Source organism: Giraffa tippelskirchi, chromosome X (genome assembly GCF_054371585.1).
Source record: "Giraffa tippelskirchi isolate mGirTip1 chromosome X, T2T-mGirTip1v1.2.pri, whole genome shotgun sequence".
In the NCBI taxonomy this organism is placed as follows: domain Eukaryota; kingdom Metazoa; phylum Chordata; class Mammalia; order Artiodactyla; family Giraffidae; genus Giraffa; species Giraffa tippelskirchi.
The window spans coordinates 41,130,387-41,150,957 of NC_137289.1; the positions used below are offsets into that span (position 1 = coordinate 41,130,387).

A 20,571-nucleotide genomic window follows, 5' to 3' on the forward strand; every position below is an offset into this window, starting at 1 on the left:
GCATTCTTCTCAATAGCGAAAAACTGAATGCATTTCTTCTAAGATTAGGAACAAGACAATGGTGCCCACTCTTGCCACTATTATTCAATCTAGATTTGGAAGTCCTAGCCATGGCAATCAGAGAAGAAAGAAAAAGAAATAAAAGGAATCCAGATTGGAAAACAAGAAGTAAAACTCTATTTGCAGATGACATGATAACATAGAAAACCATAAAGATTCCACCAGAAAATTACCAGAATTAATCAATGAATATGGTATAGTTGTAGGATATAAAATTAACAGAGAGAAATCCCTTGCATTCCTATACACTAACAATGACAAATCAGAAAGGGATGTTAAGGAAACAATTCCATTCACCATTGCAACAAAAAGAATAAAATACCTAGGAATAAACCTACCTAAAGGGACAAAAGACCTGTATGCAGAAAACTGTGAGACACTGATGAAACAAATCAAATATGACACAAACAGATGGAGAAATATACCATGTTCTTGGATTGGGAGAAATATTGTGAAAATGACTATACTACTCAAAGCAATCTACAGATTCAATGTAATCCCTATCAAACTACCAATAATATTTTTCACAGAAATAGAACCAAAATAAGTTGCAAATTTTTTTTTTTCAAAATAAGTTACAACTTTAATGGAAACACAAAAGACCCTGAAAAGCCAAAGCAATCTTGACAAAGAAAATCAGAGCTGCAGGAATCAACATTCCTGACTTCAGACTATACTACAGATCTACAGTCATCAAGACAGTATGGTACTGGCACAAAAACAGAAACATAGACCAATGGAACAAGATAGAAAGTCCAGAGATAAGCTTACACACACCTATGGGTACCTTATCTTTGACAAAAGAGGCAACAATATACAACGGAGAAAAGACAGCCTCTTCAATAGGTAGTGCTGGGGAAACAGGACAGCTACAAAAGAATGAAACTAGAACACTTCCTAACACCATACACAAAAAAAAACTCAAAATGGATTAAAGACTTAAATATCAGGTCAGAAACTATAAAGCTTAGAAGAAAACATAGGCAGCATGCTCCTTGACATAAATCACAGCAAGATCCTCTGTGACCCACCTCCTAGAGTAATGAAAATAAAAACAAAAAAAACCCTAATAGACCTAATTAAACTTAAAAGCTTTTGCACAGCAAAGGAAACAATAAACAAGATTAAAAGATAACCCTCAGAAAGGGAGAAAATAATTGCAAATGAAACAACTGACAAAGGATTAATCTCCAGAATATATAAGTAGCTCATATAGCTCAATATTAGGAAAACAAACAGCGCATTCAAAAAATGGGCAAAAGACCTAAACAGACATTTCTCCAAAGAAGACATACAGATGGCCAAGAAACACATGAAAAGATGCTCAACATCATTAATCCTTAGAGAAATTCAAATCAAAACTACAATGAGCTATCACCTCACACCATTCAGAATAGCCATCATCAAAAATTCTACAAACAATAAATGCTGGAAAGGATGTAAAGAAAAGCAAACCCTCCTATACTGTTGGTGGAATGTAAACTGATACAGCCATTATGGAGAACAGTATGGAGATTCCTTAAAAAACCAGGAATAAATACCATATGACCCAGCAACCTCACTACTGGGCATATACCCTGAAAAGGATCCATGTACCCCAATATTCACGTGTGCTTAGTCACTCAGTCGTGTCTGACTCTTGCGACTGCATAGACGGTATCCTGCCAGGCTCCTCTATCCATGGGATTCTCCAGACAAGAATACTGGAGTGGGTTGCCATTTCCTTCTCCAGGGGATCTTCCCAACCCAGTGACTGAACCTAGGTCTCCTGCATTGCAGTCAGACTCTACCGACTGAGCTACGAGGGAAGCCGAACATTCATAGCAGCAGTATTTACAACAGCCATGACATGGGAGCAACCTACATGTTCATCAACAGATGAATGGATAAAGAAGATGTGGTATATATACACCATGGAATATTACTCAGCCATAAAAAAGAACGAATTTGAGTCAGTTCTAGTGAGATGGATGAACCTAGAGCCTGTTAAAGAGAGTGAAGTCAGTCAGAAAGAGAGAAACAAATATAGTAGATTAATACATATATATGGAATCTAGAAAAATGACACTGATGAACCTATTTACAGGGAAGGAATGGAGACATAGATATAGAGAATGGACTTGTGGACACAGTGGGGGAGGGAAAGAGTGGGACGAATGGAGAGAGTAGCATCTATATATATATATATATATATATATATATATATACACACACACACACACACACACACACTATGGAGTGTAAGATGGATAGCTGGTGAGAAGTTGCAGTGTAGCACAGGGAGCCCAGTCTGGTGCTCTGTGATGATCTGGAGGGATGAGATGGGGAGAGGGGTAGGAGGCCAGAGAGGGAGGGGAATGTATGGCTGATTTGCGTTGTGGTATGGCAGAAACAAATATAACATTGTAACATTTTTAAAAATATATTTAAATTTAAAAAATAGGGGCAGGGTTGAGGTAAGAAATACAAACATACATAAGAGTATATAACTACCCCCAAGAACTGAATGCCTGAAGGAGGGAGCACATGACAGAAGAGGAGCCAAATAAGAAAGGGAATGGGGAATCCTGAGGCCCTTTCTCTCTAGGCCTTTACTAACACAGATCCACTGAGGCCTGGGAAAGGCAGTTAGGAACAGAAGTCATGACTGCCGATCTTTTCGTACAGCATGTTGAACAGTAGGCAGAATAGAAAATGTTAGCACTGTAATATTTAAACCCCTTTCCACAAAATGAAAGCTAGACTTAGTGCTGGTGCTCTTACTTGGCTCAGTCTCTCTACTGAAATCTACCATCAGGGCCTAGAGGCAACAAGGTTGGGTGATAAACTCATAGGATTTTCCCTCCTTTAAGCTGACCTGAAGTCTCCATGTTATTATGTCCCTGTCAAGTATTTAACTAAACGGTTAAGGCTGTATATTGTCACCCTGCTTATTTAACTTATATGCAGAGGACATCATGAGAAACGATGGGCTGGAGGAAGCACAAGCTGGAATCAAGATTGCTGGGAGAAATATCAATAACTTCAGATATGCAGATGATACCACCCTTATGGCAGAAAGCGAAAAACTAAAGATCCTCTTGATGAAAGTGAAAGAGGAGAGCGAAAAAGTTGGCTTAAAGCCCAACATTCAGAAAACTAAGATCATGGCATCTGGTTCCATCACTTCATGGGAAATAGATGGGGAAACAGTGGAAACAGTGGCTGACTTTATTTTTCTGGGCTCCAAAATCATGGCAGATGGTGATTGCAGCCATGAAATTAAAAGACGCTTACTCCTTGGAAAGAAAGTTATGACCAACCTAGACAGCATATTATAAAGCAGAGACATCGCTTTGTCAACAAAGGTCCGTCTAGTCAAGGCTATGGTTTTTCCAGTGGTCATGTATGGATGTGAGAGTTGGACTATAAAGAAAGCTGAGTGCAGAAGAATTGATGCTTTTAAACTGTGGTGTTGGAGAAGACTCTTGAGAGTCCCTTGACTGCAAGGAGATCCAACCAGTCCATCCTAAAGGAGATCAGTCCTGGGTGTTCATTGGAAGGACTGATGTTGAAGCTGAAACTCCAATACTTTGGCCACCTGATGCAAGGAGTTAACTCATTGGAAAAGACCCTGATGCTGGGAAAGATTGAGGGCAGGAAGAGAAGGGGACGACAGAGGATGAGATGGTTGGATGGCTTCACCGACTGAATGGACATGGGTTTGGGTGGATTCTGGGAGTTGGTGATGGACAGGGAGGCCTGGCGTGCTGCGGCTCATGGGGTCACAAGGAGTCGGACACAACTGAGCAGCTGAACTGAACTGAAGTATTTAACTAAACAGTTACCTTGATGTCAGCACTAAAATTGTTGATTTTCTGCCAGCCTGAGTTTTCCAAATGAAAATTTGCCCATCTAAGCAGAAGCTCTTCTGGAGATAATTTCATAAGCTCCTCCAAAGTCTCACCATCTCGAAGTAAAGCAGCCAAGGCTACAAAGGAAAAAAAGAAAAACCCAACCGATACATTATATGGTAACAGTCATTACATGTTTATTGAGTCTTTTGACACTCTGTTAAGTAAGTAACAGAGGTACAAAAAGTACTGTGACCTAGTTCCTGGTTTTCAGGTACTCACAGTCTAATAATAAAGATAAATGAAAGTATATAATGAGTTATAAGATGATACAGATAGAAACACTTAATTACAAGAATACACAGCATTACATATTTTAACATCTTGATTATTCATCACATTCCAAATACCAAGTAAGTTCTAGCTTTAAGTTGAACATTGTTACATTATGTCATATATTTACATAAACTATTCTTAAATAATATTAAAATCAGAGGCTTGGGGGAGTATGTTTAAAACTTTGGAGCCTTTTGATTTAAAGAGTATTCAAACCCTATGGTATTTATATTTAAGCATAACTAACTCTTGAAATGTTAAACCTGGTTTTTTAAATTAATTTAATTGGAGGCTAATTACTTTACAATATTGTAGTGGCTTTTGCCATACCTGTTTTTAAAGAAAAAGAATTCAACTTTACATTGTCTATAGCACCTAATATGTAAAGGTTCCTCAACACTTTTTTGTTATTGAATTAAATGTGCAGAAGAAGCCAAGGGTTTTTGGTTAAATATCCCCAGAGATAAGAGGTAGAAGCTTGGGCATCTGCACAGAGAATTGTCTAAATTTAGGTACTGTTTTTATGGAGAAGTTGTATAGTCCTTATGCAATAATTCCCTCCCATAGGATAAAAGGAGATTTACACTGAACAAGAAGACTAAAACTGCCTGACTTCCAAAGAGGTCTAAGTAATATCTCTAATGGGCAAACTTCATCTTTCATAGACTCCACTTCACACCATGTCACTCTGGCACTGAGGGATTTAAGTAAAGGCAGAGGCAACATTGTCACTTGTACAGAAACCTCCTCATGCTCTCCATCTCCAAGTCAAAAGGCTGGAAAGGATTAAACAGCCTGACCTCCCTGCACCTGAGACCTTGTCAGAGATAAATCATTTGACTTATTACATGAGCCAATGTAGTTTAATTTTGTTGTCTTCCTTTCCTTGTTCAATGGACTTTAACTCTAACAAGATAAACACTGCTCTGAAGAGGCTAGCAACTAGAAAAATTTTATTTGTTTAAATACAGCCCACTTTGAGTGGACTGAAAATTTTAAGTATCATAAAGTCTTGGATAAATGTGCAGAATAGGACTGTTGACAGGTATTGTGAGACCCTGAAATACTGAGAACTCCCAATATATATTCTTCCCCCAAAGTAACTGAAGATTGATATGGTGATTTCCGGAAAAAAACGTGAATATTTGGAGTGATGCTTAATATTTTAAACTTCAAAAGGAGAGGACAGTGTAGCACTTCCTAGGACCTTAGGACAATTGTATCACATATGCTTACACATTCTACAAGTCTATGATGTGATATCAAACCCTATGCTATAAAAACGGTGCTTCTGCTAATTCAGGAAATATGAGACCATCAAGGGCAGGTTAGAATATTTTTGAAGAGTCTTAAATCTATAATAGAATAGAAAAGGTATTAAAATTAATAGGAGATGGTGTGCCTGAGGGTGGTAATGGGGTGGGGACTATGTGAGTAGAGCAGAAAAGAACTTTGCACAAATTCCTTAAACTCTCTGGGTTTTCATGTCTTTATTGTGAAATGAATTCTAAAGAGCCAGACAAATGTTAATTACTACTAAAGAAGAAAGTTATAATTAGGCTGTTTTCCTGAATAACACTATAACATTACCTTCTGTTAATTCTAATTATCATCTAATCACCTCAATTAGGTGAAAGCATGACAGTCTGCATGACTAGAAAAAAATAACCAATAAACAATTTTCAAGATCATGACTGTGTTTCATTACCTTCATTCCTGCTTAATTCAATGTCAGCAAACAAACCGATCTTAATGATCTGCCACAGCAGTCCCAAAACCAGGTGAGGCTTCCCAGCCCTCAAATCCTCTGCACCAATGTTCACAACATGACATCCAATGGCAGAAGCTGAATTCAGTGCCAAGTTCAAGTTTTCCTGCAAGACAGCCAATTTATAACACTTGCTTCTTGACCTTTCTGTTTTTTTACAGTCTTTTTCTCCCTTCACTGAAATAACACTCAGTAATGACATTATGTATTAAGTTTACCCATACATGATCCACAGAAAGTAATATCCAAGCTTTGGTGTTAAAAGCATAGCTAAAACAAATCTATCCTCATTTTTATAGTCTTTTCCAGATTTCCAAGGCAAGTTAACAGCATTTTTAGTTAGCCTCGATTGAAAGATACCGACCCTAAAGGAAAAGGCTGAGTTACTAGAGTAAGTATATCCATGTGGGTTATGTGTTGAATTTTTTAAAATGCCTAAATGAGAGGTCTACTGAATACACATGAGAGTTCTAGAAGTTCTGAATCTCCTCATCCCAAGAGATGGCCTTGCATGAGGAAATACTGCTATATAACGCCCTAATACGAGATGGAAAATAAAAGCCTTCTATTCTTCAAGCATGCTAATTAACTAAGAGCTTAAACATGCTTGCTTATTTCTGTATGTTTGAACGCAAAATGTAATGAAAAGAATATAGGGCTTTGCAGTTACACCTGGATTTGAACTTTAGTTCCAGCACTATTAACCTTGGTACAGCTCTGAAATCTTTCTGCATCTCAGCTTCTATGAAATCTGGAAAATAATCCTCAACTCAGAGCTGTTGTAAGAATTAAATGAGACAATGCAAAATGCAGAGCCTTCAGTCTGTAAAACAGGTCCTCAAATAATAGTTTCATGGAAGGAGAGGAGAAGAGTGCATACCTGAATGATGAATGGTGTGAGTTTCTTCTTGTTGATTGCTCTCTCATCAATTGTATCAGGAACTGAAAGGTTGATCATTTTACTGAAACAGAAATTTTAAAATAAGTTGACTTATTTTTTAAATAATCCATAAATATTCACAAATATTTTAAGGCTTATTATAATATCTATCTCATGTAATCTGAAAAAAAAGCAATGTATGACTTTAGTCAGGTTGATCAAAAAACCATACATATAAAAATGCAAATAAAGGAAAGACCAAAGTGCTTATAGTAGTTGAATATTTCTGAGTTGGGGATTGGGGCATATTTTCTTATTTAATGTTTTGTACTTCTCACATTCTTTTAGAAGAATGAATTACTTGGATATTAAAAACTTTGTTGAGTAAGTGTTAAAAACAGATAATATCCCACATTGGAACTGAATCTCTCTGTTAGATTATATAATGTATAATTAAAATGATTTCATCTACAAAGACTGAAAATTAGTTGAGCATGAGATTCTTTCATTCACCAAATATTTATTGAGTACCTAGATGATGCACCTGGAGAAGGCAATGGCACCCCACTCCAGTACTCTTGCCTGGAAAATCCCATGGATGGAGGAGCCTGGCGGGCTGCAGTCCATGGGGTCACTGAGTCGGACACGACTGAGCGACTCCACTTTCACTTTTCACTTTCATGCCCTGGAGAAGGAAATGGCAACCCACTCCAGTACTCTTGCCTGGAGAATCCCAGGGACAGGGGAGCCTGGTGGGCTGCCGTCTATGAGGTCGCACAGAGTCGGACACGACTGACGCGACTTAGCAGTAGCAGTAGCAGATGATGCACCAGGTACCATATTTGGTGCTGAAAATACAGTGATAATATCGATAGAAAGAAAAGTTGTATTAATTAGGGCAGGATCTGACTTAGAACAACCTCATTTGGTAAAATTTGGAGTTAGACTCTAACATTTTAGATGTTTATACTACTGTCCTAAAACAAGTTATTTTGCATAGAGAAAACCGTGCTTATTTCCATGCAAAATTTAAATATTAAATAAATAGTATCATATGAGTCTCTCTATTAAAATATATGGGAAATTATTTCTTTACAGCCTATAAGTGGCAAGTAAAAGGGTATCTCACATTTTTAGAAATCATCTTTTTAAATAACCAAAATGACCGTATTGGAAAAAAACAAATTTTATATATTGTACACTGTCATCAGAAATATACCCACTGTACTGTTCTAAGTGTTCCAATATGTACTTACTCAATGCTCACAACAAATTTCTGAGCAAGCACAATAATATGGGGATCATAATGGATGGATCCTGAAATGCAAAGCAGTCAAGTACCTTTTTTTTTTAATACTTCTTCCCTACTATGGAAAAGGTCAGTTTTCATTTCAATCCCAAAGAAAGGCAATGCCAAAGAATGCTCCAATTACCGCACAATTGCACTCATCTCACACACCAGTAAAGTAATGCTCAAAATTCTCCAAGCCAGGCTTCAGCAATACGTGAACCGTGAACTTCCAGATATTTGAGCTGGTTTTAGAAAAGGCAGAGGAACCAGAGATCAAATTGCCAACATCTGCTGGATCATCGAAAAAGCAAGAGAGTTCCAGAAGAACATCTATTTCTGCTTTATTGACTATGCCAAAGCCTTTGTGTGGATCACAATAAACTGTGGAAAATTCTGAAAGAGATGGGAATACCAGACCATCTGACCTGTCTCTTGAGAATCCTGTATGCAGGTCAGGAAGCAACAGTTAGAACTGGACATGGAACAACAGACTGGTTCCAAATAGGAAAAGGAGTATGTCAAGGCTGTATATTGTCACCCTTCTTATTTAACTAATATGCAGAGTACATCTTGAGAAACGCTGGGCTGGAAGAAACATAAGCTGGAATCAAGATTGCTGAGAGAAATATCAATAACCTCAGATATATGTAGATGACACCACCCTTATGGCAGAAAGCAAAGAACTAAAGAGCCTCTTGATGAAAGTGAAAGAGGAGAGTGAAAAAGTTGGCTTAAAGCTCAACATTCAGAAAACTGAGATCATGGCATCTGGTTGTATCACCTCATGGGAAATAGATGGGGAAACAGTGGAAATAGTGTCAGACTTTATTTTTGGGGGCTCCAAAATCACTGCTGAAGGTGATTGCAGCCATGAAATTAAAAGATGCTTATTCCTTGGAAGGAAGGTTATGACCAACCTAGATAGCATATTGAAAAGCAGAGACATTACTTTGCCAACAAAAGTCCGTCTAGTCAAGGCTATGGTTTTTTCCAGTGGTCATGTATGGATGTGAGAGTTGGACTGTAAAGAAAGCTGAGCGCCGAAGAATTGATGCTTTTGAACTGTGGTGTTGGAGAAGACTCTTGAGAGTCCCTTGGACTGCAAGGATATCCAACCAGTCAATCCTAAAGGAGATCAGTCCTGGGTGTTCATTGGAAGTACTGATGTTGAAGCTGAAACTTCAATACTTTGGCCACCTCATGTGAAGAGTTGACTCATTGGAAATGACCCTGATGCTGGGAAGGATTGGGGGCAGGAGGAGAAGGGGACGACAGAGGATGAGATGGCTGGATGGCATCACTGACTCAATGGACATGGGTTTGGGTAGACTCCGGGAGTTGGTGATGGACAGGGAGGCCTGGCGTGCTGCGATTCATGGGGTCACAAAGAGTCAGACCCGACTGAGCAAATGAACTGAACTGAACTGAACTATGGTTTGTTACTAGAGAAGGAAATGGCAACCCACTCCAGTATTCTTGCCTGGAGAATTTCATGGACAGAGGAACCTGGTAGGCTACAGTCCATGGGGTCACAGAGTCAGATGCAAATGAACACACACACACACGGTTTATTACAGGATATTAAATATGGTTCCTTATGATATACAGTAGGACCTTATTTTATATATAGTGTACTTTATATATAGTGTGTGTCTGCTAATGCAAAACTCCTAATTTACCATCCCCCCTTTCCCCTTAGGTAACCATAAGCTTGTTTTCTATATCCTTGAGTCTGTTAGTTTTATAAATAAGTTCATTTTTTTCAGATTTCACATGTAAGTGATATCATGTAGTACTTGACTTTCTTTGACTTCACTTAGTATGATAATCTCTAGGTCCATTCATGTTGCTGCAAATGGCGTAATTTCATTCTTTTCATGGCTGAGTAGTATTCCATTCATCTTTTTTATCCACCCCCTGTCGACTGACATTTAGGTGATTTCTGTATCTTGGCTATTGTAAAACAGTGCTGCTATGAACACTGGGGTGCATGTATCTGTTTTACTTTTAGTTTTCTCCAGACATATGCCCAAGAGTGGGATTGCCGGATCATATGGTTACTCTATTTTTAGTTTTTTAAGGAACCTCCATACTTTTTCCTATAGTGGCTGCACCAATTTACATTCCCACCAATAGTGTAGGAGAGTTCAAAGGGGTCAGTGTCTTGATTACAGTTGCGCAGCTACTGAGAGGCAGAGCCTGAAAAGGAACCAGGCAAACTGATTGTAGAGCATGCTGTTAACCACTGTGTTCCACTACCTCAAAAAAGAGGTAAATCTATTGACAGCTGTTGATAATCTTTCACCTTTCTGGCTGAGACACTGTTGGGTCTAGGGCAGCAGCAGTGACAAACATATGTTTCAGAAATAAGTAATTGGAGATTGAAAAGTGACAAGTGGCCTGTTTTTCTCTTTTGGAATTTATGGTACTTGAGAATAAAGAGATGCTGACATAAAAGGATTAACGAAGTTGAAATGCTTAGCTTGCTCAGTGATGAGAAGAAACTGGAAGCTGAAAGCTCCTCTAGGAAGAGGTGTCCAGTATAAATGACTGAGGTTTAGATTCACCTTTGGTGGCACTTTCACAGACAGACATAAAGATGAAATGGACAGAACCTAGACAATTTTCAATTCTAGTTTTTCCCCAAGAAGAATCTGTCAGGCATCCAGAAACGACTGTATCAATTACATGGAAGACTATTCTTGGAAATCTTACCAAAGCACAATTCCATCACCAACAGCTTTGAACAGGTCATCAGTATTTGGGTTCATTGGTATGACGTGTCGGCAATCTGGATCATTTTCCAAAGCTTTGTTTATCCAGTTAACAAAAGCATATTTTTCTTCCTCTAAAATTATGTGGAATAAGACATTAGTTTATTCTCTAGGTTAAATATTTGACTTTAAAGCCTGAAATAGCTGTTCATGAGCACTGCAGTCAGTGTGTCATAAGCCTGTGTTATCCTCTTTGGAAACCCAAACAATTGAATGCAACACAATAGTTCTTAGGAGCTATAAAATTAACAAAGAAATAGAGCAAGGTCAACTGATATTTACAGAAATTACAAAATTCTTAGAAGTTAGTTACAAAATTCTTTAAAAATTCTATTTATATTACCACAGATGGTGCTAGGGGTAAAGAACCTACCTACTGATGCAGGAGACAAAAGAGATGTGGGTTCCATCCCTGGGTCAGGAAGATCCCCTGGAGGAGGGCATGGCAACCCACTCCAGTATTGTTGCCTAGAGAATCCCATGGACAGGGGAGCTACAGTCTATAGGGTCGCAAAAGAGTCAGACACAACTGAAGCGACTTAGCACACACTGCTATAATAAAGCCTATTATTGTATCATGTGTTGCATCATATCAATATTGTGCACATATTGTATCATGGCTCTTACAAGCTAACAAAGTTATATAATAAATACCTGTAATGCTCTTATGGCAAGTATTAGCCCCAGTCCAACTACAGATCACAACAACTTCAACTGTATTCTTACCTAGGAGGCAGGGTTTTTCTAGAGCTTCTCCTTGATATTACAGCAGGCACCATATGTTGTTCACTGTGTTAACCATTACCTGAGTAAGAATGCTGCGTTCCTTCACTGGACAGCTCTGAAGTTCCTCCAAGAGCACAAATCCCTTCTTTCCTGTTGATGGCTTTGTGGAAGGTTTTGGCTATATCACTGCTTTTTACCTCTTGGAAAATCTATTAATGAAAACATGTTGCAGATTCACAATTTTCAATCTGGCACAACTATAAGAATATTGATCTTCTTTTATATGCTGGTAACCTACATTCTCCCCACAGGTGATGAGTGTTAAAAGATAAGGCAAACTAAGCTTTGAGTTTTTAAAATGCTAAACAAGTACTTCAATACTGCTACCAAAAATGAAGCACCAGAAATCAACTGTACACACTTGTCAAAAACATCAAATGCCACATGCATTGAAATCTGCTTTAAGCCAAACACTAGTGTAGTTCAAAGGCATAGGTAAAACTGTTAATTTTCTAGAACAAGGAAGACTCTGTTCTTTTCCTGCAAAGAAAAGACTGAAGGATTTCCCCCTTCTTTAAGCACAATACACAGTGCAAAGAAATATGGAAATTTTATAGCTCAACCAAAAAAACTATTTCTTATCCTGGGGTAGCTTGGTAACAGCTAGAACAGAATAATAAGGGGGGAAATATGCTTAGTTGGCAGCAGAAGATGAATACACCCAGAAAAGAGGCTTTTTGGTGATTTTCTTTTCACAATAAGGCACAAAAGCAGGATGGGACAAAGCAAATTTCACACCCTACTCGAACCAATTGACTGAATGACTGGACATTCCAAAGTTCTGCCTATGTTAAGTCTGAAATACTGGAACTTACCTAACCTCCAATGTGTTCCTGAGCTATCAATGTGCATGGCTAAATTAGCCACCACCAGAAAAACAAGAGCAAGATGTAGTATTTTCATAAAAACTCATTTAAAAGGTGTTTGGAACACAACAGGCTTATTGAAGGAAACTTAGAGCCCTAATGGAAAAGTCACTGAGCAAATAGAAGATAACCCAAAGGCCTTTAGCATTATTGACATGTACATACTTGTACACACACCTCAGGAGGGGTAGCCTATATGTGAAGGTCACAGAACAGAGTGGTGATATCTAGCAGTTCAGGCTGTGTCTGTGAGAGCAGGCATGAGCAGAAGCTGAAATGCAGCCCACGCTCCCCTAAGCAGGCGTGGGGTCTTGTGCAAGACTGTGGCAGGCAGAAACACGAGTGTCTTTTCACATTTAGTCTTTCCAGGAGAACACCTTTTTGTAATTAATTGATGGAGAGAGAGTGACTTTTGTAACCAGTAGGAAAGTTGCTGCAACTCTGTCACAAAGTTATCTTTTCCTGTTACCATCCTTAAATCCTGGCCTTCCTTGGACTTATAAACCCAATTTTATTTAGGAAAATGGTAAGCATGAAGTTTTACAAAATCAAGCTTATTCACTTTGCATAGCTGCGATTTTGTGCTATGTCTGTAATTTCAGAGGTGAACTTTTAGAATGGGTGTGTGTGTGTGTGTGTGTGTGTGTGTGTGCCCGCGCGCGCACCTCCATCTATTTATGTATAATATATAGACACACACATACTGACTACCAATGAAATCACTCTTCCTCCTCTCTGGCCATTATACTGACTCCTATTAAGTATCAATAGTGTGGATCTGACTCATGCACTCTGGGTAATTTTCAAATTATTAAAATCATTTTTACTCACACTCTGATTCCAACCAACTGGAATTTCATTTATTTCACTTTAACATCCAAGCCAAGGTTATACAACAAATGGTGGCTTGGGAATGTAGCAGTTTTCATTGTGATACATTTTGTTCAAACAGGTCCCTCTTTGGTAACTATCCATCAGCTCAGTGAAAAAGCAATCTTCACTATCCCACCTCATTCTGAACTCTACTTCATTTAGTAGAACAGTGTCTAGTAAATTAAAATCCAAAATCTAAGTCTTTTCCTCAAGACTGAGATACTATAAATCACTGGAATGACAAAAAAGCTCCCAATGTGACTGCTTTGGAGTTACCGCCTCAGAATGACATATGAAAACTTATTTTGCTTATTACAATTATTTCTGTCTTAAGTATCATTACCTTCTAAAATTAGGTTGCTTCCGTGATCACAATTTCAGCTGAAAAAATCCAAATTTGTGTACATCATGCAAAAGAGGAGTAATATAAATAATAATCATTTAAAAAAAGAATCTCTGCTTTACAATATTCTATTACTTACATAGCTCTACTTAAACCCTTGATGCTTGGGAATGACATGTTGAATGCAAAGATGCAATTAAATTAGTTACATTTTCAATTGTCTTACAAAATTTACATGACCTTGCTTTTCTAAATATCTTTAAATAAATTCTTCCAGCCGAGTGCAAATTTGCAGTTTCATAGTATTTTCCTCTGTTCTTTAGATTTTAAACAAATGTTAAAAGATAGGAGATGACTGAAGATTTATGTATTTGTTCAGCGGATTCACCACGTGAGAATGAACACTTTCTTTTCTAGTAAAGAAATCTCTCCAGTGGATGATAAGGCAGTTTGAGTATAAGCCTTGGCTTAACAAGAATCTCTGAAATCAGAGAAAACACCAGGCCAACTACTGTGCTGGAGAGTTGTCAATGAATCTTTTCAAAGCTGCCTGTTGTGATACTAACGAGCTCACTGTTTCATGCTGTTTTCCCTCCAGGAGGAGGGACTTGCTTTATCATGTATGAACAAAGTCCTGGTGTACACTGCTCTCTCTGGTTCTATACATTTTTCCAGTCTCTTTTATGGAACATATATGTCCTGTATCCCTTTTAAAAGTGTCATCACCTTCCTAGATCAACACTAGTGGCCAAACCAAAGCAATGCAGAGACATAGGAGTTTAAGAAGCAAAGATTTCAGAAAGAATTGCAAAAAAATATGACTGGCTTCCAGCGTTTGAGGTTTGTTTCCAATATAGTAGGTTTGAGTTTTTACTTTTTGGGAATCTGTTGTAGGCCTAAACTTAGTAATAATAGGAAGAGAACACTGCCCATTTAATAAATAGAAATAACTACCAACAACTAACACTTCTATAGTTTTTGCTATATACCAGGTACAATTTTAAGCACTTTGCTTATATGAAGTTACTTATCTCTATGATATACCGGTCTTTTTATAGATGCAGGAAAATACCTTACTACAATCTAAGAAGTATAAAAATCTAGTAACTTAGTTTTGAAATACTCAAGAGAAACAAGATCAGTTAATATATATTTAATTTTAATGTGTGAAGTTTAGATATAATTTAGGGACTCTTTTCTGCCATATATATATATATATATATTCTTCTCCAAAATTCATACAGACATTTTCTTGGTAGCCTGGTTTGCAATTAATACCTTTTAAGCAGCAATTTAAATAAAAACCAAAAATCTAACATGCAAGAACATGTTTATTTCTATTTCCTTATGTTAATCCCTGACAGGAATAACGTGCTTCTGTTAGGGGAAGCACACTGACTGAAACGGCCCATCCTGGCCAGGCACCATAATAACCATTTGCATGAGTTGTTTTACAACAGGAGATCCTGGTAAGGAACAGGGAACTAATAAGCCACCAGCAACCAGAAGAGTTCAGAAAAGGTCAAAAGGGAGACACCACATGTCTGACCACCTTCCCAGAATCCTCCTCTCTGGCATCCATCTTGGCTGAACAAGGCATGCACCACCAGGAAGGACTCTGAGTCAGAATGACTGGCTAAAAACAACCCGGAAACTAATCCCATCACCATAAAACCTGAGACTTTGAGCCAGTGGCAGAGCTGTCCTCCTGGGTTCCCTTACCCTACTGCTCTTCACCTGGGTTCCCTTTCCCAATAAAATCTCTTGCTTTGTCAGCACGTGTCTCCTCAGACAATTCATTTCCGAGTGTTAGACAAGAGCCCAGTTTTGGGCCCTGGAAGGGGTCCCCCTTCCTGCAACACTTCCTTTTTCTCAGATAACTAGGATCTACCATATTTTGTCTAATGATTTGTAAGAGGTTTCATTGATGACAAGGCAGATGGGAGTGGACAGATGTCCGCTTGGTTAATCACACACCCATCTTTCTTTCAGTACAGTCATGGTGGTATCATTCTGAAACTTCAGGTGAGTTATTTTACTGTCATCCTTTCCAATTTTTTGAACAAAGAGGGGTAACTGACAAAGCCACTAGTTCCCTGTGTAATGTTAGGCAAGTCACTTCCTTTTTGAGAAACCCAGGCTTTTTTTCTTTTAATTTGAGAAATGAAGGAGTATAAACATATTGATTTCTTCCAATTCTAAAATATATATATTTTAACCAACAAGGTTCTCATTAGTATTTTATTTTTAAAAAAGTCCTGGGTGATGCCAAAATTATGATGCCTATTATTCACTTTTTAAGAAAATACTAGGTTATTCACAGCCACAAACAGCTGTGTGGAATCAGCAACATTTCAAAATGTACAAAATTAAATATTTCCCTAAGATGATTTTTCTCAAAGACAGTTTCATAACCGTCTCCTTAAAAATACTGGCACACTGCACATCTTGATTATTTAAGTCTGTTCTTTCTAGTTGATTAAAAAATTCTGAGCAGCAAACTATATCAAAAGTAAGCAATCGTAGTTCACCACCACTCTAAGCTGCTTTAAATTCACAATTAAACATGCAGTTACAAGAGGACCAAGTTATACATCAGAGGACATGCAAGTGCTCACATTGCAAGTCAACTGCAACTTACTATTGAACACAGGATTTAAAACAAAAGGCTTTGGCAATAACTGGAGACAAAAAATGGTGGGGAGGAAGTCAGTATTGCAAAAGAAGATGGCAAGAACTATAATAGCATTATAATTCTGACCATTGTGCATTTTAAAACAGTAATGCTCCCTTCCTCCCTGCTCTGCCCCCAGACAAATGCTATCAGAACAGCAGACATCATTACTTAGTCAATTTGCTTCTGGAACTTTCCAGGTGTTCTAAAGGGGCTAATTCTAATAGGAGAAAATATATCAGAATTTCACTTGCTGTATTGAGCTGTGGTTACTGATGGGAGTATATGTTATCATTTCAGGTGTCTTGGGGCAAAAACGAACCCTAGAAAAGATAGGAGTGCTAGGAAGTTTGTGATAATATTAGGCACTAATTACTATCTGTAATACACATAAGGAATGCCAAATAAGATCTAGTCAAACTCAGTCTTAAATGAATAATAAAAATGATGAACTCTTAAAAGTGTTCTTAATTGAGGAAACAGCTATTCTTTAATATCTATCTCAAATACTTTGTCAGTGAATATGGATGGGAAATGTCCTATGTCCAGAAAAATCTTGACCCCACTAGCTAGCAGCTAAAAGCATTAAATTTCAATAATGAGTACCACGCACACACTCGCTAAGCACCGAGTATAGAACACTAGGTGCTTGGGGGTAGAATTAAGAAATCAGCCCCTAACCTTGAAGAGTATTTGATGATACTAGAGAAGAAAACAAGAATTTTAACTGCCTCTTCCAATGGATTAAAAAGATATGCTTCTAACTTTTAATTATCAAAATCATCATCCTAGGGAAAATGGTACAGTTAAACACTACTACCACAAGATTAGCAAACATGTTTTTAATCAGAAAGTTGAACTCAGGAAGCTTCCAAGACTGTGAGTCAGGGTGTATCATTAACATTCGGGACTACGCTGTTCACCTATAGAAAGAGCACTTCAAGGATGTGATTTCACACCTGAACAATGTCCTTTAATAATGCCCCCCTAAGGAGACTGTTCACCTTACACAGTAAGCAGAGTGTTATATTTTTGATTCTGTCAGTGTTTTTTTCTCAGTTCTTGTTAAGATATTCTAATGGCTAAAAGAATGAACTAAATGTAGTGGGTGAGATGAGAGAAATTTTATTAGTTATAACAGTACTACTATGATATATTTAGGAACTTAATAGGACTTATTACTAAAAGACCCCACAAGACAAAGAAGCAATCATTACTTCTAATAATGGTAGGTTTTCACATACTTACATAAACAAATTCGTCAAAACTTATCTTCCCATCTTTATTCCTGTCACCATCCAGCATGAGTTTTTGAATAATTTCTCTCACTTTATATCCAGGTAATGGCATATTAGCTTCCTTGAAAAGCTCATGAAGTTCATAGTTACAAATGAATCCATTGCTGTTGAGGTCTTTTTGATAAGGGAGAACAAGCAAAAAAGGAAATAAGTTAACCTATAGAGTATTTTTCTTCATTTTAGGCTCAGTTCTTAAAGCTTAAAGTTCATAAGCTCAGCTAAATACAATATTATCCTTTCTTATTGTTTGCTACCTAAAGAGGTTTGAAAGGGAAATGCAAATTTTAACTGAAAGGGCATGGCTTACATCATGTTTCTTGTATTTTGAACTGTATATGTAGCTTAGCTTAAAAATAGCATCCCTAATATTAGGAAAGCATAGTTGTCTAATAAAATTATCATTAAATCATAAAGTTGACAGGACTTCAGAATAGATTATACACCAATAAAACACTGCCATGGTATAAAACAATTCCTACTGTAGCTATCTAGGAGTTTTATGATCCATATTCTCCTCTCTGTCAAAGATAACAGTTTGTGATTAATGCTAATTATATTATATAGAACACCTGAAATTATGCTATCTTCTTGAGTGCCAATGTTTTCAAGAGTTAATGTAAATAAATGTTAATACAAAACAAATACAGAGTTCATAAAAATAAATGCAGTCATAAGTAATGCAAATGTTTAAATGAAGTCTACAAATAATTAAAAAATTTTTGTGCTTTCATAATTTTAACAGAGTGTATCTAAGTGCTGATAATGCTTATTCTGAAACAATTAAAAATGGAAAAAAAACTGATCAATTGCTAAAAGTTAATTTATTGGAAAATAGGGCTAATGTCCTGAGGTGTAATTTTTTAGTAAAGACAGTTGGACTTTCACCAACTATTTCATATACTTAAATGTTCAGAAATGCTTTTTATTGCTTAGCTCCTCCACTGATTTTCATATATAAATTTAATTATAATAGAGGGAAACAATCTGAATAGAGAAATGGCTCAAGATGATGCCAATACCATTCAAGAAGATATACTATGAAGTTAATCTATTTGATATATTACTTAAAAACTGTACCAAAACAAAAAATAAAACAAAATTGCACCAGATACCATTCCTAAGATTGGAGATACTGCAACCAATGAAACACAGTCTTGCTAGACAAAAGCTCACCTTCTCATGACAACTAATAAGCAAGTAACATATAGCATAAGTGCTATGAAGAAAAATAAAGAGGGTAAGGGGTTAGAATAGGGGCTATTTTGCCCTCCATGGAACATTCAGTGCATAAAGGCCAGGAATGCTACTAAAAATCCTCCAGTGCATATGACTCCCACTCACATTCCCATCCGGCAACACAGAATTGTGCAGCTCAACTTGTCAATAATGCTGACGTTGAAGAACCCTGGGTTATAGTGACAGGGGGATATGGGTGATGATGGGAGTGCTATTTAGATAGAATCATCAAGGATGGCCACTTTGATGAGGTAATATTTGAATGAAGACTTACGTGAGGTAAGAAAGTGAATCATGTGGCTATCTGTGGGGGGTGGATTTTAGGTAGAGGAAAGAGCAAATGCAGTCTGTGATGTGGAAGTGTGCCTGACATGTTTCGGGGACAGCAAAGATCCAGTATGACTTGAGCAGGGTGAGCAAAGGAGAAAATGAGAGAGGAGGTCAGGGAACTGATCATGGAAGCTCTTATAGGCCATGGTACACACTCTGGATTTTCTTCTAAGTATGATCGAAGCAAAATTGATATTAGCCAGTGTGGGCCAATTATTAAAATATTAAATCCCCTGTATGAAACCATTTCCCTAATAAACTGAAAGCTGATGAAATTGTTATGTTTAGTTTTAATGAAGTATATGATTCTAGAGTCAAATATTCTTAAGCATAGATTACCATATTTTAAATCTATCAATTAAAATAATCATACTTTTAAAGCATCATCACTAAAGTACCCAACACTTCTGAAAATCACTAATAGTTCCTTCAAGGTAAAGTACTTGATTCCCCTTAGGGCACATCTTCACTATTTTTGCTTTGAATGTATAAAAGGCCATACATCAAACACTTTATTAGTAAGTGTTTATATGCAGAAATTAATCCAGCAACGACATCTGCAGTTGCTAAAAAGGACAAAGTAATCCACATAGCACTGTGGTAGGATTTTAGCAACTTCTGATGAATGAAATTCTTGGGTTTAAATACACCTTTCCCCATGCACATACCAATCTGTTTCTCCCATTTTTTTAAAAAAGCGAAAAGACAACTCAGTTCTAGGGAGTGTGACAAAGTGAAAGATACACAGCATACACAACAAGAGGGAGTAATGTGACACAGGCTCTAACTACATTTAATTTTCCCAAGTCATCTCTCCAGATCATAGTTTTCTCATCTGTAAAAGGAGGGCTTCATTTGATCTTAGAGATCAAATGATCTCTAAGATCCCCTTTTAGCTCTAAAAACTGGAGATAAAAAACCATCATACACATGAAAAACAAATATAGAGTAAGAGCATTCTGACCATTATTAAACCTCAGTATCCAACCACCATATTCCTTCATTTTATTATATCTATAGAGAAGGAGACGGCATATTCCTTTTGACTATCGAAACTCTGTCCACGCTAGCAATTTCTGATAGAAAGATATTTTAAAACATGCTCTGACTTTCCTCTGACTTCTGAAGTGACATACCAGAACATAATTTAATTGTGTTACTTACTCCATCTTAGACCTAGCATGCTGTTCTTTTTGTATTCTCAGTGATATAATAGAAGTGGA

General features: G+C 37.2%; 1 protein-coding gene across 2 annotated transcripts in view; it reads right to left on the bottom strand.

Annotated features, from left to right (window-relative positions):
* The window catches only part of LOC145537082 (plastin-3-like), a 45,441-nt gene that overhangs the window by 14,422 nt on the left and 10,448 nt on the right, over window positions 1-20,571 (bottom strand). For both annotated transcript variants that reach the window (XM_081567657.1, XM_081567658.1), the window contains exons 3-8: window positions 17,733-17,896; window positions 11,748-11,877; window positions 10,884-11,016; window positions 6,878-6,959; window positions 5,938-6,103; window positions 3,888-4,030 (exon numbers count right to left, since the gene is read on the bottom strand). In XM_081567657.1, coding sequence (XP_081423783.1) covers window positions 3,888-4,030; window positions 5,938-6,103; window positions 6,878-6,959; window positions 10,884-11,016; window positions 11,748-11,877; window positions 17,733-17,896 — 818 coding nt within the window. The remainder of the gene's footprint in view (window positions 1-3,887; window positions 4,031-5,937; window positions 6,104-6,877; window positions 6,960-10,883; window positions 11,017-11,747; window positions 11,878-17,732; window positions 17,897-20,571) is intronic.